The following is a 23,501-nucleotide window of genomic DNA, read 5'->3' as shown; positions in this document are numbered from 1 at the left end:
TGACGGCCTATTTATTTATTTTAGTCGGACAGCCCTATTCACGTTAAACCGCTAGCATGTGCGGTGCGCTTTTGACAATGGTGTTCTCGCAATTGTGTTATGGAATAAACATTTGCTCATAGCCTAATGCGTTGTGCGTGTTGCTGTGCTTATGTGAAGAAATAATAGTTTATCAACATTTAAGCTAAATGTTCTGATGTTGCATCACTCATTGCTTTTTAACGTGTTTTATTTTATGTAGCCTAGACCTACTGGTTGTATGACTGAGATCATCCTACAATTGCTCCACAGTCTGTTTGGAATACGCTATTTATTTTTCTACAAGCTGGCCAATAGAATAGGTCACTTTCTACTATGGGGGTTAGTAGATTGACAAAGGCTAGTGATTTTGCTTCTTTGTTGTCTTGACTGAGGAAAAGTAAATGTGGATGATTTTTCAAAGTGCGACTCAGAATTTGGTGAAGACCACGCATTGTTCATCCTCGACTTGTATGTTCTGTTAATATGATTTACCATAATCTAAATGTGATTTCTGTCATTTTGAGCACCGTCCGGTAAATTTTTATATGCTGCCGGTCAAATGTCCGTCGCCACATTTTCGTAACGGAATACCTGGTTATGACGTACAGGTTTTCATAATATATTCACTTGACTGTTTCCCTGCAGGTGAAGAACAAATTGACACAGTTATGGTAATTTGTAAATGCATCTATTTTCCAGTCCTCGTAAATGTGTCAATTTCATAGGCCTACAGCAGTAGCTTATATAGGCCTAATACATAGAATGAGATGGACATGATTTCCTAGGCATTTTGATTTAACTTGATTAACCTGGGTTAAATAAGAGACTTGATCCATCCATATTGATTCAGTGAAGAATGAATTTACTACTACTGAGTGTTACTAATACTACTTGGACTACTACTTACCTGTCCTAAGTAAGTGTGTGTGTTTGTGCAGGTATCTGATTGGCCAGGGAGCCAGCGTGGGGGTGGTGAACAGTGAGGGGGAGACACCACTGGACATCGCTGAGGAGGAGGCCATGGAGGAGCTCCTGAAGAATGAGATCAACCGACAAGGTACAGACAGACCACAGCACTGACTCACTCGGTCTGCCCCACACTGACCTGCTAACCAACAACAACTCTTTCACTTCTGCTTTCAGTTGAACCATTGCCGGTCAAACATTGTCCACCAAGCACATCATTAATGGGGCTTTTTACATCTATGTAATTGGAAGGGATGTGCCTAAAATGACATAATGGAAATGTTTTTCATTAAGTTTTCAAATTAGATTACTTTTTAATGACAAACGAGTGCTGCTACTTTGCTAGCATCATTCTGTGTTTGCTACATACCAGGCAGTTATGCACTGCCTTTCCAAATAGACGGTTAAGGGATGAGAGGTTGTGTGTGTGTGCGCAATGGATCGTGGTACATGCATCTAGGCCGCTGTGGCCTCCGGTCATATCAGGAAGAAGGCCTCGAGTGGCGTGCACTCAGCTTGGTTCAATAGCACTACAGCCTCCATGGCCAACACCTCACTGGTCTAGTCTAATTCCCCCTTTACTACTTCACCCAATACCAGTACATGATGTCCAGGTATGTCATGCATGTACCGTGTCATAAAGCATTTATGAAATCAAGTGAGACCCAGTCCCGGCAGCTTTGCCTCGGTGGAGAAGTTACATAATGGAGTTTAATGCGATCCACTTAAACTCTGGGTTTCTCTTTGTGGTGAGTCTAAACTGGATGGAAGGCTTTTTCTATTTTTGGCCCTCTGTGTTGTTGAGATGATGTAATGTACCCCCCCCCCCAACACCTTCTGGTGGGAGGCCTTGTTCAGACGTGCTAATGGCCCCGGGGACAAACCGCTCCTCTGCTCATGATGTAGCTGCGTTGTCGGAAGATTATGGCGTTCTCCTTCACCTAGTAGCCATTCCAAATGCACCTCATCAAATCCACTAAGTATGGCTGGACACCTTTGCGCTGTTTACGTTGTTAGCCATGCTAGCCACCAGCAATAATTAGAAGTTAGGTAGCAGCTTGTCAGACAGCAGGCCCACCCCCTCTACTGTTTGCACCCTTCTTTGCTTAGGTTGCTCCTCCCGGTGTAGAACTAGGGCTCGGCGATATTGTTTTTGACGGTATGTTATGTTTTTGAATAATTAAAGCTCTACATTTGAGTAGTGCGTGACCCTACAGTGGCAACACATACAGTCTAAGTGATTTCAATGGATCTTTCTCCATTCTGTTTTCTACTGTTCAATTCAACTTCAACATTTTTTTAAATCTGCATTTCCTGCACTCATTTGAGAATTTTCACACTGCCACAGTACGGCTGCACGATATAGGCAAAAAAACTAGGCCTTATTTTTAACCAAATGTTGCAATTGCGATTTGACTTATGATTTAGATCAAAACAATTGGGTAAACTGTTGGAATCATGGAAATATAATATTTATTCTAATTCTATAGTTAGAATATAAATAATAGTGGGCATTTTGAAGTGTTTGACATGACAACGTATGAAAATGCCAGGGAGGAGTTGACAGGGTAGGAACCAAAGTGTTGGTCTGTTTCCTAAGGGACCCTATAATCTTTGCCTACATTAAATGTTTCTTCATGTAGACAACATTCACACTTTGCCTATACCTCTGATTTATAAGATACTGTTGCACAAACATGCTGATTTATGGCTGCACTGGTATCCGGCTGTATTAACTAGCTACATTTTCTCTGACTCAGTACATTTATTAGCGGCAAACATGATTTAGCTAAAACGTGCTAAGAGAAGACAAACTAGCTGTTTGCAGATGTAAGAAACACAAACTAATGTAATTATTGAACTCTTGTGGATTTATTATTTACTTCATATGGCTGCAATCCCGTTAACGGGATCGATATGACAACAGCCAGAGAAAGTGCAGGGCGCCAAATTCAAACAACAGAAATCTCATACTTTAAATTCCTCAAACATACATGTGTCTTATACCATTTTAAAGGTAATCTTGTTGTTAATCCAACCAAAGTGTCCGATTTCAAATATGCTTTTCAGCGAAAGCAGCACAAACGATTGTTAGGTCACCACCACCTCAAAGAAAAATTCTGCCAATTTTCCAGCCAAAGAGAGGAGCCACAAATAGCACAAATAGAGATAAAATGAATCACTCACCTTTGATTATCTTCATCAGATGACACTCATAGGACTTAATGTTACACAATACATGCATGTTTTGTTTGATAAAGTTCATATTTATATAAAAAAAATCTGAGTTTACATAGGCGCATTACATTCACTAGTTCCAAAAACATCAAGTGATTTTGCATAGCCACATTATTTAAACAGAAATACTCATCATAAATGTAGATGATAATACAAGTTATACACATGGAATTATAGATATACCTCTCCTTATCCTTAATGCAACCGCTGTGTCAGATTTCAAAAAAACTTTACGGAAAAAGCAAACCATGCAATAATCTGAGACGGCGCTCAGGAGAATAGCCAAATTAGCCGCCATGTTGGAGTCAACAGAAATGAGAAAATACATGATAAATGTTTCCTTACCTTTGATGAACTTCATCAGAATGCAGTCCTACGAATCCCAGGTCCACAATAAATGCTTGATTTGTTCAATAATGTCCGTTATTTATGTCCAATTAGCTACTTTGGTTAGCGCGTTTGGTAAACAATTCCAAAGTTACAAAGCGCGTCCACTATAACGTGACAATGTCCAAAAGTTCTGTAACAGTCAGTAGAAACATGTCAAACGATGTACTGACTCAATCTTTAGAATGTTAATATACACTGCTCAAAAAAATAAAGGGAACACTTAAACAACACAATGTAACTCCAAGTCAATCACACTTCTGTGAAATCAAACTGTCCACTTAGGAAGCAACACTGATTGACAATAAATGTCACATGCTGTTGTGCAAATGGAATAGACAAAAGGTGGAAATTATAGGCAATTAGCAAGGCACCCCCAATAAAGGAGTGGTTCTGCAGGTGGTGACCACAGACCACTTCTCAGTTCCTATGCTTCCTGGCTGATGTTTTGGTCACTTTTGAATGCTGGCGGTGCTCTCACTCTAGTGGTAGCATGAGACGGAGTCTACAACCCACACAAGTGGCTCAGGTAGTGCAGCTCATCCAGGATGGCACATCAATGCGAGCTGTGGCAAGAAGGTTTGCTGTGTCTGTCAGCGTAGTGTCCAGAGCATGGAGGCGCTACCAGGAGACAGGCCAGTACATAAGGAGACGTGAAGGAGGCCGTAGGAGGGCAACAACCCAGCAGCAGGACCGCTACCTCCGCCTTTGTGCAAGGAGGAGCACTGCCAGAGCACTGCAAAATGACCTCCAGCAGGCCACAAATGTGGACCTTTCATCCAAGCTACTCAATACTGCCCCTGCAGCCATAAGAAGTTAAGAAGCAAAGTAGAAACATCGTTGTCATCAACATTGTGGCATGTGCTGCATTGACCATGCAGACTGGATTAAGGGTGTGTTCGTAAAATTCACTCGTGCGCCAGAGAGCGCTCCGGGTGTCCGTAAATTCAGAGGATTGTCAGATTTGTCTATTATTAAATACAGATGGTTTCCGTGCTCGGAGGGTTTCGAGCACACACTTACTTGCCCTAGCAGAGCTGGTTAAACTGTTTTCATGTTATCCTGAGTGTTGGTGTCTAACTGCTGCTGGCAACAATTTAAGCTTTTTGCCGGTGTTTACTGACACCGGCCATATTCAACAGGTGTTTACCGTTCGTAAATTCATCAGATATTCTGCGCTTTGGCACACTCAGACGAGTGCTCTGAAATCGGAGTAGATGGGGCGTGTTCGTAGATTTACTCTGGCTATGTGTCTCGTGGTCAAGCAACAACAAGGCCCTCCTTGAGTGACAGTGGGCTGTGCGGAAAGTGGCGTGGAGAGAGATGACTCAAGTAGCGTGTAAACTATAAAAATGGACGTTACACACGGCATGTCACATTTAACAAACCAAACATTCAAATACCCTTACAGACGGTAAAGTACAAACCCAAACCGGTCCATGCAGCAGTAATGGTATATAGTAAAATACACTATACAGCCCAGCCTTAAGTAGAACCAGACTAGCCCCAGTAACATGAACCAGGTCTGGGTATGAGGTGGAGGGACCTGGAGCAGGGCTTGGCTGAGGTGGTCAGAGCCCTATCCCTTTAAACACTCCTCCAGTCCTAAGGGCAGAATGTGCAGAATTCATTCAGCAGTTATGACCTCTCCTCCTGTTTTGTTAGCATGCTACGCTACTTAAGAGTATTATATAACGGAGGCGGTGGCTTATCCCACGGGAGCCCCGCGCGTCTCAGCCGACTGCAGCTTTCAGCCTTCGTTTGCTGGGCTTGATGGATACGCAGTCTGCGGCTTTGGAGCGCGACGTCAGTACGTCAGCTCCCAAGATCCCTTATTGACAGACACACAACCCCCTGCCTGCAGCACCACAGTGTTGCACACCACTGCATTAACCATCAATCATATGACAATGACAATCAATCATATGCCTTTTTAACATGCAAACGTTTCTCTCCCCTGGCTGTATCTGATCAGTGATACCACAATTTTTTTGTGTCGAAGGGCAGTTAGTGGCAATTAGTTTGCAGCAGAGTTGCAGCACAAGTGGATTGCCCAAGCTGTTCGATGGAACTCCACATAGGGAATGAATTCATGAGCATTTGTTCTTGAATTTACCACAATGTCTAGAGCAGCTCTCCGTGTTCAGTAAGGGACAGTGTTGTGCAACTCCCTCTGTATGTTTTAATGGGATTTTCACCTCCCGTCGCATAGTCTCCTCTCGAAAGAGATACATTTTTAGTCATGGGGTTAAACTCGTTAAGGAGCCCCCACTGTTCCCCCACAGCCGGGCGGCTGGCTCCACCTTCAGATCCCATCTCTGCCTCCCAGACAGTAGCTCCACGCTGGCCAGGTGACTGGGCTGCCTGTACCACCCCCCCCACTCCCTCTATAGCTGGCCATAAGGGCTGTCTCTGGTGCCACCCCACCCAGTTTCCCTGCTCAATGTGTTGGGGTAATTTTAGTTTTGGCTTGTCAACAGGTTTTCCCTCAGCTGAATTTATGTCCTGTTATCACATCCTCAGAGGTCCAGGTGACTGTCCTCAGAGGATTCACATGTTTGCTCCATGGCCGATTCGTCGGGATATTTTCCATTTTGGCATTACCAGACCATATGCAGGCCTAGCTTTGAGAGAGGGGGAGGGAGTGTGGTGGGGACTTAATCAGTCAGTTTTCTGGTCTACTGGCTTTTCTCTATTTATTTTCTCAGGGTCCCGGTAGAAGGTGCAATATTCCCTTGAAAAAACAGCTTGGAATGTGTGCCAGTTCCTCCACCACGCTGCTGTTTTGTAGTCCTACTTAGGATCTATTAGTCTCCCTGCCTTTTTTATAGAACCAGTACAGACTACTCCTTAAATGTCCCTGCTCTCTAGTAAGCGATAGGCCCTATTGTAACAGATGCAATAAACATTTATACAGGCCAATTACTGCGAGGCTAGTAATGTTGATAATGCCTTGACTAATAGAGTTCCCCTGCCTTGCTGGTGCATTTGTAAAACATGCATCTGGGACGTTGTGGACATCTCTCATCTTTTTGTACCACAGTCCACCCGTTCCACAGACTGAATGCGCAGCAGCCCAGCAGAATAAAGGACTAATTGAGATCCATTATGACAGCAGTGCATTGTGTATTACACTGTAATGGCATCACATGGACTGGACTAAAGGGCAACGTGTTACTCAACACTGCAGCCAGGGTGCCATCTCCCCCCAAGACCAGCCTGAACCCATTGATTCACTTCTGTATTGGAAAAATCTGTTTCATTGGACCATTCATTTGTGCAGTGAGTCAGGGATTTGACTCATAGAGCCACACCCATCCCCCTTTCAAATGGGGCTTGTTTATTCCATGCAGCCAGACGTCAAGGTGTCGTTGATGAAAGGGATGGACAACTCAATGCAAAGGCCTGTAGATTAGCTAGAAGTATTTTTGTCACAACCGTTAACTGTGCAGCAGGATTGTTTTTTTGGGCAGCCAGGAGTCAATTTCAGACCTGAGTCGTCTTAATTCCTTCCCACGATTGAAACGCAGCATGCAGACAAGCGGTGCTCTGTCAGTGAATTTGTGCAGGAATTTTTGCCCGGGTCCCCTAGCTGACAGATCTACGTCCCATCGTCCCCTTGTTCTCCTCCGCTGGCGCCAGGCCAGAACTTCTGGCTGGAGTTAACTGCTCCCTGTCCATCCAGCCTAACACACTGTCAGACAGTTGGAATCTTTTGTCCTTTTAATTAGTCACGCTTCAGCTCGCTAATCTCATCAGCAATTACCGGTAGTGTTAACCAGCGCTGATTTAACTAATGTTGATCTATTTCTGAATAAAATCGGATTATTCCTGGACCTTATGATATTCGTCTTTGTCAATCTTGTTTATTTTTTTTATGCTGCTTGACTTTCCTTGGCCTTCTCATGAATGGAAAAATAAAGTGACTTCATGAATGGATAGAAAAAGAAAGTCCAGCCTTTTTTGCAAGAGCTGTCCAATGAGGGATGACGGTGCATCATACGAGGAACCCAAAACCTATAGGATCAGCTGACGTGTTGTTGGCTTCCACCCCAGAGCACTTATGCTCATTGTTTATGTAGTTGAGCACAATCAACTCACACCTGAGTAGTCACACACCTTCACCAGTCGCTCCAAATTTCAGCCGTCTAGCGTACACACCTGTTCCTGCAACAGCCTGTATCCTGTATAGTGCCGGCCTATACCTTGGACATACTGACCCACATGGAACACTTACTGTTTGCTCTGTCCCAAAGCAGTGATAACATTGACAAATTGCTTATTTCAATATTTTGTCAGAGGCCTCTAGTCAATGGAAAAGAGTGCTAGCTTTGCTCCCACTCACTTTGCACAACCACAAGTGGATTATTTGCTTCTACTACATGCCTACATGGCTTGAATTTTGACATTTCACCATACAAACTATGTCAAATGTCCATAGCTCGCTTACAACACTGGTTAAACCGTAGGGAAATTTAGCCTGTTCTTGTGTAATATTCCAGGTCAGATTTCTGCTGTGTAAAGTGTTTCAGCCGCATTTGGACTTTTTCATCCATTGTTAGTTTCAAATGAAACTCTGGACTGTAGTTCCCCATTTGCGTGTGAGCATTCAACTCATTCATTTAAAGCCATGTGTGCCAAGCATGTGTATGTGGTGTGTCCAGTTTCAGCTAATTTTAGGGTTCCGTTTTCATGTCTTTGAATCATTTCTGTAATATTCTAATGTTAGTTCCCTGGGGTTGAATGCCAGACAGGCAGCATTATTTATTTCCTGACAGTTTCTGCCTTTTTACTGCTCTTTGTAGCCAAGATAATCTCCAGTGTTTATGGTGACGGGCCTCTCTTTTAAGTAGCCGTTAATCCACCGAGGCCAGACTAACAGTGGTCACCGTTACACTCCGCCCCCACCAGGTGTGGACATCGAGGCAGCCAGGAAGGAGGAGGAGCGGATCATGCTGAGGGACGCCCGGCAGTGGCTCAACAGCGGAACCATCAACGATGTCCGACACGCCAAGTCCGGGGGGACTGCCCTCCACGTCGCCGCCGCCAAGGGATACGCTGAGGTTTTAAAGTAAGTCCAGACTCCTTACCTCGCCTTTACCTCTAACAAGCTGTAGCCCATCTTTGGATTCCTTTTTATTCTAGACTTAGCGCCTTTAACGCTGATTTAAAAGATATTTTCACTTACATGTTGTCGTTAGGTATTTGTTGTTCTTCGGTGGATGCTGCTTATAGTCATGTCCCTTGTGGGATTTTACTTCATCAGTGGTTATCAAGAGCCCATCTTCAGCTCTGGCCTGTCAGTACAGACAGACTGCCTAAGGGAGGGACTGCGCACCCTGTCCATCTGCTCCTGGGAATGCAGCCAACGAAGTCTCCCACACACACTCCACTGCCATAGTTGGCTAACACTAACATCTACCATGTTGAGTACCAGATACTCAGAGGTCACTCAGAGGTCAACATTTTTCCTGTCCTGCAAGATGTTTATTGACTGAAATGTGGGTCTTAAACCTTTGCACAAATGTATTTGCGCTTATGCAGATAGTTGATAGAATACTTTTTTGTTTATTTGTCTTTGGGTTCTGTTTTTGCATAACTAATAGGAAATACAGCCATAATGCTGCCACAGTAGCAAAAGCCTGGACACTGGCAGCGACTGATAAGATTAGGTTTCAGCACCAAATCCAAGAAAACAAGATTAGCTAAATCTCAAATACTATTTTTGTTTCCCCCCAGGCTTTTAATCCAAGCAGGGTATGATGTAAATATTAAAGACTTTGACGGCTGGACACCGCTCCACGCTGCTTCACATTGGGGCAAAGAGGAGGCCTGCAAGATACTGGTGGAGAACCTGTGTGACATGGACCTTATCAATAAAGTGGTGAGTAGTACTACTATGGCTTCTCTATCCATACCCTCTAAGGTTCAGTTGAATATGGAGCATGTACTGTTACGTAAAGTACTGTACTGCACATATGTGCTCTTCTCATAACACTAGTTCTGAGAATTGTGTGTTTCCTCCTCAGGGTCAGACATCTTTTGATGTTGCAGATGAAGATGTCCTTGGCTACTTAGAGGAATTACAGAAGAAGCAGAATCTGGTAAGCCAGTGTGTGGCTAATGCTTACATAAGAGCTTTCATTTGAGCCTGGATGAACTGTATAACCTGCTATTGAAGATTTCAAAAGTGAAACTGCGACTCACTGGTATATGCCTTGCAGGTGTAAGCATAGCAGAAGCCCTTGATCAAATCTGACAATTATTTATTTTTTTGTTTACGACTGAAAGTTTGAAGTTATGGCGTTAGGGTACTAACTGCCGTCAATCATTAAAAAAACATTCTCCCATTGCAGCTCAATAGTGAAAAGAAGGATGTTAAGAAGTCTCCCTTGATAGAAACGACGACCACTGGGGACAACAATCAAAATCTAAAATCCATTAAGAGGTAAATGTCCTGGTTGGGGGGAAAATGGGGTGACATTAGGTAGTCACTCAGTGAAATACAGTCATGTAATTGATTGTCAATATTTTATGCATTAACCCCAGGGTAGGTCACCCACCCCCTCTTTTACACTGCTGCTACTCTGTTATCTATGCGTAGTCACATTAATGACTCTACCTACATGTACGTATTACCTCAATTACCTTGACTAACCGGTGCCCACGCACATTGACTCTGTCCCGGTACCCCCTGTATATAGTCTCGCTATTGTTATTTTACTGCTGCTCTCTAATTACTTGTTCCTTTTATTTATTTTTTAAACTGCTTTGTTGTTTAGAGTTTTGTAAGTAAGCATTTTCACTGTAAGGTCTACCTGTTCTATTTGGCGCATGTGACTAATACAATTTGATTTGAGGTCTAGGCCACGGGGCAAACCATCGTTTAAGTGCCTGTTTGAAATACCATGCTTTCAGTACATTGAAAGTAGCTCCAAGTCATTGAGGCACCCTGATAATATGGAGGTTTATGGGTGTTACTCTGAAATGGTGCACACATGTCTTTGTAGTCTGATAATAATTAATCCATGCAGACTGAAAGTACCAAACATTCTGTGTGTGTGGGTTCCAGCAAAGAGACCCTCCTCCTGGAGCCCGAGAAGCCCGCCCTGCGCATCGAGACCCTGGAACCGGAGAAGGTGGACGAGGAAGAGGAGGGCAAGAAGGACCAGGAGTCCAGCTGCTCCAGCGAGGAGGAAGAGGAGGAAGACTCGGAGTCTGAGACTGAAGCCGGTACGTTCTACGTACTGTAATGGTACAATAACCTCAATGGCAAGCAGGGTGTTTCTAAACCTTGACCTGATTTCAATCTAAGCCATTAGCCCAGAGTCTGAAGACTTTAGACCCTGTCTACATTAGTTGAACTGATTGTAAATGTTGTAGATGTACTCTTTTGAATGGTGTCTGTATACACTTGTTGCAACGACATGAACATCGTTGGTTATGACATCCCATATGGTCGTTGTCTTTATGAAAAAGTATAAACACAAACGACGGTCTGCATGACATAAGCAAAATATGGTCCAAAAAGCGTACCTGTTCTATTTTAACACCAACAAACCCATCTGTTTAAAAATTATTTTAGTACTAAAACACATTTCTGAAGAGTGGTTTGGTGCTAGCACTGTAGCTTGCTGCTTGGCTAATCAGACCATATCTTACAAACAACAGTTGCAACGACGGTCTGCAGACTGTCTACCTGAGTATCATTTTATTTAATTTTATTGCCAACGACACTTGTCGCATTTTAATGGTCTACAGACATGTAGTTAGATGACGTATAGACCCGTCTTTATGCATCAGTAACTCATACTGGCACCTCTATTCTTCCCCTCCAGACAAGAGCAAGACGCCTGTCCCTGTGAGCAACAGTAACGGCACTACTGTGGTGCCAACGCCGACCAGCGTTACGGTGTCCACCTCCCCAACCAGCCCCACTAACCAGGTGACTCTCACCTCGCCTGTCAAGAAGGTACGGCCTGGTGGATAGGTCCACTGCAGTCCTCCACTAGTCCTCGTCAGCCTCTTCTGCAGAGAGTTTATCACGCCTTTACAGCTCCCACTACTGAGTAATTCTTTTACAGTCACATGCCTGACCAAGTTATTCTGTGTCCCAGAAGTTTATTAGTTATAGAACCTAAAAAGAAGGTATAACCGCTGATGCGTTAGGATATAAACTTTCATCCAGGATACATAGCGACATCTAAGCTCAGTTTATGGATGCATCTTTCACGTGAGGCCCTGAAATGAGACATCTGTACACCTCACCGGTATACAGATCGATATAATTCAATGTCTATTTAGTTAAAGCGTTAACACAAACCCACGCTTTACGCTTGGCTCAAGTTACACGGGGTTTACGTAAAGGAGGTTACGTTGGATTTGTCACATGAATAGTACAACACTTGTGTAGGTCTTGTTGTCGCCGCCTGCGGTACACTGAACAGATACAAGTGTCAGAGGCCCAGGGCGCGAGTTACGATTAGTTGAACTGGAGATCTGGTCTTCAACAAACATGGCAGTGGTTGTACATGGGGGTGAGTAGTCATTGCTCAATGTTAACGGTACACTGTAACACTGTTGGTCTTACCTGTGTCCTTCCAGGGGTCATCAGTCAGATATTTTAGCAGTGTTGTTTATTACGAGACACAATGAGGATGGGAATTTATCATTCAAAAATGGCCTACTTTGTCTGCTGCCCTCTGCAGTGCAGATGTGGCGTTGCAGCTGACTGAATGTACTCGGTGACCTCAGTCCATATACTGTGTCTTTAAGTGTAGACCTGTTACTCTCTTCAGAGGGCGCTTCTGCTTTATTCCCTCATAAGAACTGAGGCAGGGGACTTAAGCCACATTATCCTAATGATACTACAAACTACTCTTATTATAAATGTACTATCTTTCCTTCAACACAACTGGCACATTATCATTAAACTAGAAGAAAAACCTGTTAAGCTACAAACAATACCCAGTCTTTACTACTTCTGTTTTTACGTCACTTTGAAGTCCAATATTTTTAAATGGTCACGTTTTCCCTTTAAGTTGAAGTTATGTGCCCATGTAAATTTCTCCCATTGGCTGTATCCTCCATCTGATTGCATTTTCTTGGAGGACTCTGCATTCAAACTGAAGTCCAGACTATGAAATATACCCATCACTATCCCAGTTATCCATATTTCCTGTTATCTCTCTTGTAGAAATGCTCTTATTCCCCTCCTACTTTAATGCCTAGCACACACACAACACAATGTCTTCTGTCTAACAAGAGTGACCAAAACAATTAACAATGTCCGCTTTGAGACTAGCATTGTCTTGTCTTTTCAAAAAGCCTCTTGTGTCCTGCGAGAGCTGTCACTCACTCAACCAATAGAAACGATTGACCCCCTTGTCAGTAAACATTGTGTGGTGTGATCAGGCCTTAAAATATGTCTCTGTCTGTGCAAGGTACTGTCCATCTTTGCTGCTGCTTCTGTATCTCTACCCTGTTTCTCTTTCTCTTTGTCCGCCCCTCTCTCATCATGGCTCTTGTCTTGGTTGGCTTTAGTCTGATTATATTACTGCCCTCATGCCTGTGGCGGAGCCAAGCTGTCCTGCATTGTGGCGTCAAGGCTTGCGCAAAACTGGCATTTCTCTTGTGCCCAAAAAACCCATGGTGAGGCATTGGTGTGTTCCGGAGTTATTAGTTACCATGCCCTTGTTGCCTTCGCACCAAACAACAACTTGCCTACTCACCTGACCCCAATAGCACATCCAGTCAACACTCTTGCTAACCCCCCTAGTGACAGTCCCTTCCCCGCCAAAACATTTATTTTCTGCATGTGTCTTAAAACACAGTCCTATAATGCTTTCTCTGTGGCCCATGTGCTCTAAATATTGTCTATTTGATGTTTCTCTAGCCATTATGTGTAACAGTGTGCCCAAGGCTTGTGTGAGGACTTAACATAGCCCTCTAAACCCTAACAGGTTGAATTGACCCAGTCCCATCCATCATGCACTAACTGGAGTTTCAGTGAACAGTGTTTGTTTAGTCTCTTTAGTGTCTGATTCTAGGCCTGCCACTGCTGCTAAGAGTAAGGAGTTTGTACTCTGTCCCTCAGTCAAAAGTCTAATACCGGAGTTTATTACTTTTACCTTTATTTTAGCAGGGAGTCCCATTGAGTCCAAGGTCTCTTTTTCAAGGGAGCCGTCGACCTAGACATGGTTATATTATTTCTAGGGGTACAAGTCACTTGTGGTGTCTCAAGCATGTCTCCAGACCTTTGGTTTCCCCTCCAACATGCGCCTCTACTCAAAACATCCCCTGCATTTTGTTGTCAATCCATGACACGTTCTCAAGTGCTTCCAGAGATCAAACAGTAGCCTCTGCAGATTCATTCCACACCAAACGCCTTTGCTTTTTGACCTCTTGATTAACCTTTGTGGACTGCTCTGTGTTCTTCACCCAAGAAAACTAAACCCCGGACTGCTGCCTTCGTCTGCTTTCTGAATAAACCTCCTTTATTAACGTTTCTAAGCTAACAGCTAACCACTAACCCCTCTCCCCTCTCTCTCCCCCAGGTGGCCCAGCAGGTGTCCCCTGCTGGTAAGGTCTCTCCTAAAGAGGTCTCCCCTAAAGATAAACAGGAGGATGACAAGACTAAGAAATCGGACGAGTCCCCGGCGTCGTGGCGCCTGGGGCTGAGGAAGACTGGCAGCTACGGGGCACTGGCGGAGATCACGGCCACTAAGGAGGCCCAGAAAGAGAAGGACACTGCCGGGGTGATGCGCTCGGCCTCCAGCCCCCGCCTCTCCTCCTCCCTGGACAACAAGGACAAAGAGAAGGTCAGTAGCTAACTAACACCACACTGTCTGGCCCCAGGCCTCGGTGCCTGTCTGGCCCCAGGCCTCGGTGCCTGTCTGGCCCCAGGCCTCGGTGCCTGTCTGGCCCCAGGCCTCGGTGCCTGTCTGGCCCCAGGCCTCGGTGCCTGTCTGGCCCCAGGCCTCGGTGCCTGTCTGGCCCCAGGCCTCGGTGCCTGTCTGGCCCCAGGCCTCGGTGCCTGTCTGGCCCCAGGCCTCGGTGCCTGTCTGGCCCCAGGCCTCGGTGCCTGTCTGGCCCCAGGCCTCGGTGCCTGTCTGGCCCCAGGCCTCGGTGCCTGTCTGGCCCCAGGCCTCGGTGCCTGTCTGGCCCCAGGCCTCGGTGCCTGTCTGGCCCCAGGCCTCGGTGCCTGTCTGGCCCCAGGCCTCGGTGCCTGTCTGGCCCCAGGCCTCGGTGCCTGTCTGGCCCCAGGCCTCGGTGCCTGTCTGGCCCCAGGCCTCGGTGCCTGTCTGGCCCCAGGCCTCGGTGCCTGTCTGGCCCCAGGCCTCGGTGCCTGTCTGGCCCCAGGCCTCGGTGCCTGTCTGGCCCCAGGCCTCGGTGCCTGTCTGGCCCCAGGCCTCGGTGCCTGTCTGGCCCCAGGCCTCGGTGCCTGTCTGGCCCCAGGCCTCGGTGCCTGTCTGGCCCCAGGCCTCGGTGCCTGTCTGGCCCCAGGCCTCGGTGCCTGTCTGGCCCCAGGCCTCGGTGCCTGTCTGGCCCCAGGCCTCGGTGCCTGTCTGGCCCCAGGCCTCGGTGCCTGTCTGGCCCCAGGCCTCGGTGCCTGTCTGGCCCCAGGCCTCGGTGCCTGTCTGGCCCCAGGCCTCGGTGCCTGTCTGGCCCCAGGCCTCGGTGCCTGTCAGGCCCTATAGGACTTTGTAACTCTGCCTGGAAGGCCAGTATCCCAGAGTCACCTCTCCGCTGTTGAGATTGGTGCTTTGCCAGTACGATTTAATGAAGCTGCCAGTTGAGGACTTGAGGCATCTGTATCTCAAACTAGACACTAATATACTTGTCCTCTTGCTCAGTTGTGCACCGGGGCCTCCCACACTTTCTATTCTGGTTAGACAGTTTGCGCTGTTCTGTGAAGCGTTGTACCAGATCTTCAGTTTCTTGGCAATTTCTTGCATAGACTGACGAGTTTCAGAAGAAAAGTCTTTGTTTCTGGCCATTTTGAGCCTGTAATCAAACCCACAATTGCTGATGCTCCAGATACTCAACTAGTCTAAAGAAGGCCAGTTTTTTGTTTTATTTAATCAGAACAATAATTTTCAGCTGTGGTTACATAATTACAAAAGGATTTTCTAATGATCAATTAGTCTTTTTAAATGATAAACTTGGATTAGCTAACACAACGTGCCATTGGAACAGAGGAGTGATGGTTGCTGATAATGGGCCTCTGTAAGCCTTTGTAGATATTCCATAAATAATCTGCCGTTTCCAGCTACAATAGTCAATTTCAACATTAACAATTTCTACACTGTATTTTTGATCAATGTTATTTTAATGGTATTTTTTTTTAGCTTTTCTTTAAAAAACAAGGACATTTCTAAGTGACCCCAAACCTTTAAACGGTAGTGTATGTATGTATATGTCCAGCTGCTTGGACATATAGTACGATTTGAAACGGATGTCATCATTCATATGAAGTTGATGGTTCACCATTCCAGACTGTTTTGATAAGTTGCGTTGCTAGGTTGAAGTTGAAATCCACTGTCGATTGAGACTGGTTTGTTGGCTGGGGGACAATGCATGAAGAATGTTAGTAGATGTAGCATGTGTTTGTTTAGGAGCTCAAGCAAATGGCTCCAATGTTTCATGTGCAGGAAAAAGACAAAGGAACCAGACTTGCCTACGTTGCCCCCACCATCCCGAGGAGACTGGCCAGTACATCAGACATTGACGAGAAGGAGAACAGGTGAAGTGCCAGCGTGGTCCCTCTGAAAGGAAAAGTGCATTGACAGGAGCACCACCTGCTGTTCACTGCTGTGTGTTACAGGCCCAAAGCAGCACTGCATGTTGTCTTTATGTAGCTGTTCTGCTGCCTCTGAGTACTTCAGTTTACAATGAAAAATCTATAGATGTAAAAAGTGGCCTCATACATATTTCTATGAAGTGTAGGAATTAGTTACAGGAAAATTATATTCTGAATGTTCACATTTGGCCAGCATCAATCAGATTGACAATATCTAGAATATAATGTTACAAATATTGGTCATTGATACTTTGTTAGTCATTACTAATTTACATTTAGGCACATTTTAGGATTTATCCACTATTGACTTGTAGCACAATGCTGTGGGTCCTTGCCAGTATATTGTGGAGCCCTGGGTGATATTGTAGTGTGTGGTTCCAATCCCAGGGACTCTGCTGCTAGTCTGGTACGTAGTGGCTCCTACACCAGGAGACGCTGGGACGATGAGCTGAAGAACAGTGAAGGAAGCGCTTCCACCAACCGAACAACACCCAGCTATCAGCGCAGGTTAGCCACGCTTCACGATATGCTACCCACGCCTCACGATATGCTACCCCTCATTCCTCAACCTGACCGACTCACTACACCAGATCAGTGCACCATCTTCCATTCATTCAGTACTAGTTCTGGACTCGTGGAGATCTCCAGTTCCACTTCAGTTGACTCTTAGTAGTTTTGCTCATTCCTCATGTCAATTTGATTTCGCACTGTCATTTGACACAAGTGCACGTACATGCTTAACATGCAAACATCTACTGAGAAAATCCATGCAAGTCAGTCCAACGCCTCTGTCACAAACGTCACAGTCTCCTGCATGACTGTACTAGTCCTGTCGGGGTTCTGTGTAGTATAGAGAAACTAAAGGCACATCAGGTTCTACATTACAATCTGCCATTGTCACACTCTTATAGCCTGCAAGGTTCCAAAACTACATTATCCAAAATCCATCACTACAGCTCAAGAAACCGAGTCATGGACCAAGCGTATCAGAGCTTAGTTTTATACATGTTACATGTATGTTATGTAAAAGTGTGGTGTGCGCCCCCTTGCTAACATGCCTATCTCGCCCACCTCCACACACTGCCAGCACGTCCCACACGCTAACGCTAGGGCGGAGCGGCAGCACGCGGGACGTGCCAGCCAAGTCCTCGTCCGCCTCCAGCTTGGACCCTAACACCTGTAACACTAAACCCTGGCAGTCACCCGCCTCCCACTACCAGTCTTACAGCATTTACCGCAGGTATACCACCAGCCCCCACTGATCAACAACCTCTATTCACCTCCACTGTCTGTCTGTCGCCTGTCTGTCTGTCTCGGTCGGTCGGTCTCGGCTGCATAAGTGTTGTGTAGTTTCATGCGTCTTTGACTGGTGTTCTCTTGACCCTCCCATCAACTGAAGAGAGATCAACCCCATTTTGGAATAATGGCTAATGGAGAGGAATTCATCTTCAAAGGCCACAGTGTTAACTGTTTTTGATCGCCTAGTTTTCATGACATTCCTTGTATGGGTAATGGGTCCTCTCCTGTCCAGGCTATCTTTCACTCTCCTTCCTCTTCCTCTTCCCTCTTCTCTCATTTTTTATCTGACTGTTGTTCCACTGGTATCCACAGTGGTTCCTTTGGCAGGAGGCACGAAGACCTGGGTTCGACCACCTCTTCCTCCACTAGCACTACCACCTCGTCTGTTACCTCGCCCACCAGCCACCGTGACCGCAGCCTGCTATCCAGCCTGGGCTCCTCCACCCGCACCGGATCCTCCAGCCTCACCAGCAGGTACACACACTGCACCACTATGGAAAATAAGTCCATTTTATTTATTATCAGAAGGTCATTTTTAAAAATCTAGATTGCAGGAAATGTCAGTTTCAGGTGTTAAAAAATCCTGGGAGAACCCTACACACAAACATATATGAATGTAAAAATGTTAGTCATATTTTGAAATCCTGTGTACAATTGTGTGGATCAGGTACTGGGCAGAGGAAAGTGCGGAGAGGGAAAAGGAGCGGGAGAAGGAGTCTGCTGCAGTCATCCCTACGATTAACACTGCTTCTACCACCACCACGTCCACTACTGGCACTATCATTGGCTCTGACGGCAGGGAGAGACGCAGGTCCGACACGCGCACGTACGCGCACCCCCCGCCTACACACACGCACACACTCTGAAATGCAAACATGGAAACACACATGGATGCCCACACGTGACACCCACAGGGGGAAAACAAGGATGTCACTGATACACACCGTGTCTATTATTTTACACAAAGCTCATGTTTTTTCTCTTGTTTATGCAACTAGAAACAATGTAATAACTGCCGTCTCTCAGAAAGCGGAATATCTTTAAGCTAGCAAGATCCTGTTCTGTTTGAGATTGCATTGCCTCTATTTGAGAATTGGGTGTGATCTCCTACAGTGTGTACACACTGAAGGAGGAGCGGGAGTCTGTTAAAATGAATGGGGTTAAGAGCACGTCTTCCTGTGAAGTCACTGCTGCTGAAAGAAGCCACCTGTTCTGGGAAGGTTCTAGAACCCTGACTGCTTCAGAAAGTTCTCCTTATAAGGAAGATGGGTTTCTCAAGGCCTAGCCAAGGCTCACAAGTGATTGAGTTGATATTTTTATATGGGATGAAGGAACACATACCCTCTTCAAAGAAAACATTAGTTACCTGTCTTGTTGCTCGCTCAATATTTGCAATATTTTGAGACTAACGCTAAATGAAAGGTGAAAGGAGATTAAATATCTTCACAGCTGATAGTACAATAAGAATATGGTTGATTAAATGGTTAGCAGACAAAACACTTGGATGTTAGATTTGCCACTTTAGATTGTTGTTGACAACTGTTGAAGTAAATAGCCTAATCTCATAACTACCATGTCGATCATCCTTACGTGTGGCTATAGCTTGTTTTTGTTCAAGGTCGTACCTTACGCCTGTCCTTGTTTGTGTTGCAGATCGTACCTCACGCCTGTCCGGGATGAAGAGTCGGAGTCCCAGAGGAAAGCCCGCTCCAGACAGGCTCGACAGTCCAGACGGTCTACCCAGGTTAGTGAAGACGTCTGTCCTAACTCTGCTTCTGAACTGGGCCTAAATGGCCAATGACAAAATACTTGTCGTTAAATGCAGTGTCAACTGCTTATTGGACTTTAATGGTTGGTTAGTCCATTTCTCTACTATGAGTCATTAAAAAAATGTTATGTACATGTTATCAATTATTCTGCCTTAATGTGGCTTGGGGTAATGTAGCTGAACTGATTGTTGTTAAAAAAAGTTGCCCGTTTTTATTGTGGAAACAAACTTTGTGTAAATTGGCAAACATTCCTAAGCGTATCGAGTTTTAATGAGATTGTTTACAAGCCGTAGGAAACTGGGCTGGTTCTTCTCTACGCTGTCACTAATACTATCTGAAATAACTAAATATGGTTCAGCTTAAAATGCCCTGTTAAATTGCCCACTTTTTATAACCAAAATAATGTTCACAGTGCGATAAGTGAATGCCTGAAATTAGTTGTACATTTTCCTCTTCCAAAATGCAGATTAATGCCATTTTGTAGTTTTTCCCCTCCACGAGGAAATGTAATTGACCAAATAAAAAAACATTGCTGCTGCAACCCTTTTCGTCAGAGTTTCACTAAATTCTCTCAATTTCCTCTCAGGGTGTGACTCTGACTGACCTCCATGAGGCAGAGAAGACCATCGGCAGGAGCCGCCCCATACGGACCCGGGACGAGGAGAAGGAAGAGAAGGAGAAACAAGACAAGGAGAAGCAGGAGGAGAAGAAGGAGACTGGTGAAACCAAGGAGGACGACTACCGGTCGAGGTACCGCAGCTTCGAAGAGGTATGTGATGGCTTCCTCCTTAATTTGCAATGCTCTATTATCCATCTGGAAATACAACACATGAGTTTACTGTTGATGTGTAAACTGACAATCACTTTTGAGATTTTTTTGTTGTTGCAGTTTTCCTCAAGCCCAGGTTGTTTGATCTGAAGACGGTAACCATTCCGGACTTCCTGTTCTTTCTCCTCTCTCCAGACTTACCAGCGCTACCGTCCCTCCACCACCTCGGCCACCACCCTGAGCACGACCTCCACCACTTCCTCCAGCTCCCTCAACAGGCCCAACAGTCTGACCGGCATCACCACCTCCTCCAGCTCCCTCAACAGGCCCAACAGCCTGACCGGCATCACCTCCTCTTACAGCCGCTCCTCCAGGGACACTGAGAAAGGTCAGCCATGAGAGCAGAGCTACGGGTTCAGATCTCTAAATACTATGGATTGTATTAAACCTCATGAACTCACGAAAAAGAAAGGTCCTCTTACTGTCAACAGTGTTTATTTTCAGCAAACTTAACATGTAAATATTTGTATGAACATAAGATTCAACAACAGACATAAACTGAACAAGTTCCACAGGCATGTGACTAACAGAAATGGAATGTGTCCCTAAATCAAAAGTAACAGTCAGTATTTGGTTTGGCCACCAGCTGCATTAAGTACTGCAGTGCATCTCCTCCTCATGAACTGCACCAGATTTGCCAGTTCTTGCTGTGAGATGTTACCCCACTCTTCCACCAAGGCACCTGCAAGTTCCCGGACATTTCTGGGGGGAATGGCCCCAGCCGTCACCCTCCGATCCAACAGGTCCCAGACGTGCACAATGGGATTGAGATCCGGGCTCTTCGCTGGCCATGGCAGAACACTGACATCAAACACAGAATGAGCAGTATGGCTGGTAGCATTGTCATGCTGGAAGGTCATGTCAGGATGAGCCTGCAGGAAGGGTACCACATGAGGGAGGAGGATGTCTTCCCTGTAACGCATAGCGTTTAGATTGCCTGCAATGACAACAATCAGTCCGATGATGCTGTGACACACTGCCCCAGACCATGATGGACCCTCCACCTCCAAATCGATCCCGCTCCAGAGTACAGGCCTCAGTGTAACTCTCATTCCTTTGACGATAAACGCGAATCCGACCATCGCCCCTGGCGAGACAAAACCGCGACTCGTCAGTGAAGAGCACTTTTTGCCAGTACTGTCTGGTCCAGCGATGGTGGCTTTGCCCATAGGTGACGTTGTTGCCGGTGATGTCTGGTGAGGACCTGCCTTACAACAGGCCTACAAGCCCTGAGTCCAGCCTCTCTTAGCCTATTGCGGACAGTCTGAGAACTGATGGAGGGATTGTACATTCCTGGTGTAACTCGGGCAGTTGTTGTTGCCATCCTGTACCTGGCCCGCAGGTGTGATGTTCAGATGTACTGATCCTGTGCAGGTGTTGGTACACGTGGTCTGCAGCATGCCTAAGGCACGTTTACACAGATGAGCAAGGACCCTGGTCATCTTTCTTTTGGTGTTTTTCAGAGTCAGAAGAAAGGCCTCTTTAGTGTCCTTAGTTTTCATAACTGTGACCTTAATTGCCTTCCGTCTGTAAACTGTTAGTGTCTTAAGGACCGTTCCACAGGTGCATGTTCATTAATTGTTTATGGTTTATTGAACAAGCATGGGAAACAGTGTTTAAACCCTTTACATTGAAGATCTGTGAAGTTATTTGGATATTTACGAATTATCTTTGAAAAACAGGGTCCTGAAAAAGGGACGTTTCTTTTTTTGCTGAGTTTGTGCTGTCATTAGATGTGTCAGTATGATTAATCAATGTACTCACATACCAAACTGTAAGCATTCCGGACACACTTTCAGCAGTACATTGATTGACTGAGTAGACGCACATGTACGCACAAATATTATACTGAGATACTCCTGCTTTCAACAGCAGACCTATTCGTTGAAAAATAGAAGCTTGAGTTCTACTGATGTAGAATGTATTCCCATATTGAGGTATGGCTGGAGTATGTTACATAATTAGATATACAGTGCCTTCAGAAACTTATTCTACATTTTGTTACAGCCTAAATTCAAAATGGATTAAATAGATTTTCACCCATCTACACACAATATCCCATAATGATAGTGGAAACATGTTTTTATAAAACATGTGTGTAGATGAAATACAGATCTAATTTATACTGAACAAAAATATAAATGCAACAATTACAATGATTTTACTGAGTTACAGTTCATATAAGGAAATCAGTCAAATTAAATAAATTCGTTAGGCCCTAATCAATGGATTTAACATGGCTGCGCCGTGGCCCAGTCATGTGAAATCCAGCCAATCAGAATGAGTTTTCCCCACAGAAAGGCTTTATTATAGACAGAAATACTCCTGTTTAATCAGCTATCCAGGTGGCTGGTCTCAGATGATCCCGCAGGTGAAGAAGCCGGATGTGGAGGTTCTGGGCTGGCGTGGTTACACGTGGTCTGCGCTTGTGAGGCCAGTTGGACATACTGCCAAATTCTCTAAAATGATGGAGGTGGCTTATGGTAGAGAAATTAAAATGCATTTCACTGGCAACAGCTCTGCTGGAAATTCCTGCAGTCAGCATGCCAATAGCACACTCCTTCAAAACTTAAGAAATCTGTGGCATTGTGTTTCGTGACAAAACACATTTGTCTTTTGTCCCTAGCACAAGGTTCACCTGTGTAATTATCATGCTGTTTAAACAGCTTCTTGATATGCCACACCTGTCAGTTGGTTGGATTATCTTGAGAAATGTTCACTAACACATGTTAGTGCACAAATTTGTTACCGTTTTAGAGAAATCAGCTTTTTGTACATATGGACATTTCTGTGATCTTTTATTTCAGGTCATGAAACATGGGACCAACACATGTTGCATTTATATTTTTGTTCAGTGTGCATTTATAAGCGTTCACACCCCTTTGCTATGACACTCCAAATTGTGCTCAGGTGCATCCAATTTCCTTTGATCATCCTTGATGTCACTACAACTTGGAGTCCACCTGTGGCCAATTCAATTGTTTCGACATTATTTTGTAGAAAGAATAACAAGTTTATACAAGGTCCCACAGTCCATGTCGATGCAGAAACTATACCTTGAAGACCAAGGAACTGTCCATAGTGCTCCAAGATAATTGTGATGAGGCATATATCTGGGGAAGGTTATAAAACTATTTCTAGAGTTTTGAAAGTTTCCAAGAGCACAGTGGTCTCCATTGGGAAATAAATA

The 23,501-nt window shown here is 45.1% G+C and overlaps 1 protein-coding gene across 11 annotated transcripts in view; it reads left to right on the top strand.

Annotated features, from left to right (window-relative positions):
• LOC129838802 (protein phosphatase 1 regulatory subunit 12A-like) overlaps window positions 1-23,501 on the top strand; it is a 78,425-nt gene that overhangs the window by 37,619 nt on the left and 17,305 nt on the right. For 3 of the 11 annotated variants that reach the window (XM_055905990.1, XM_055905987.1, XM_055905993.1), the window contains exons 3-19: window positions 960-1,078; window positions 8,524-8,683; window positions 9,352-9,496; window positions 9,642-9,716; window positions 9,969-10,060; window positions 10,685-10,845; window positions 11,451-11,584; window positions 13,156-13,263; window positions 14,169-14,432; window positions 16,266-16,357; window positions 16,802-16,921; window positions 17,502-17,654; window positions 18,026-18,187; window positions 18,381-18,539; window positions 19,367-19,457; window positions 20,069-20,251; window positions 20,447-20,639. In XM_055905990.1, the coding sequence (XP_055761965.1) occupies window positions 960-1,078; window positions 8,524-8,683; window positions 9,352-9,496; window positions 9,642-9,716; window positions 9,969-10,060; window positions 10,685-10,845; window positions 11,451-11,584; window positions 13,156-13,263; window positions 14,169-14,432; window positions 16,266-16,357; window positions 16,802-16,921; window positions 17,502-17,654; window positions 18,026-18,187; window positions 18,381-18,539; window positions 19,367-19,457; window positions 20,069-20,251; window positions 20,447-20,639 (2,411 nt within the window). The remainder of the gene's footprint in view (window positions 1-959; window positions 1,079-8,523; window positions 8,684-9,351; window positions 9,497-9,641; window positions 9,717-9,968; window positions 10,061-10,684; window positions 10,846-11,450; window positions 11,585-13,155; window positions 13,264-14,168; window positions 14,433-16,265; window positions 16,358-16,801; window positions 16,922-17,501; window positions 17,655-18,025; window positions 18,188-18,380; window positions 18,540-19,366; window positions 19,458-20,068; window positions 20,252-20,446; window positions 20,640-23,501) is intronic. The other 8 variants (XM_055905996.1, XM_055905988.1, XM_055905995.1 and 5 more) reach the window with 6 other exon arrangements.

This window comes from Salvelinus fontinalis, chromosome 39, assembly GCF_029448725.1.
Source record: "Salvelinus fontinalis isolate EN_2023a chromosome 39, ASM2944872v1, whole genome shotgun sequence".
Classification (NCBI taxonomy): domain Eukaryota; kingdom Metazoa; phylum Chordata; class Actinopteri; order Salmoniformes; family Salmonidae; genus Salvelinus; species Salvelinus fontinalis.
Note: the sequence above shows the minus strand (reverse complement) of the source record. Positions and strands in the feature narration are given on the sequence as shown.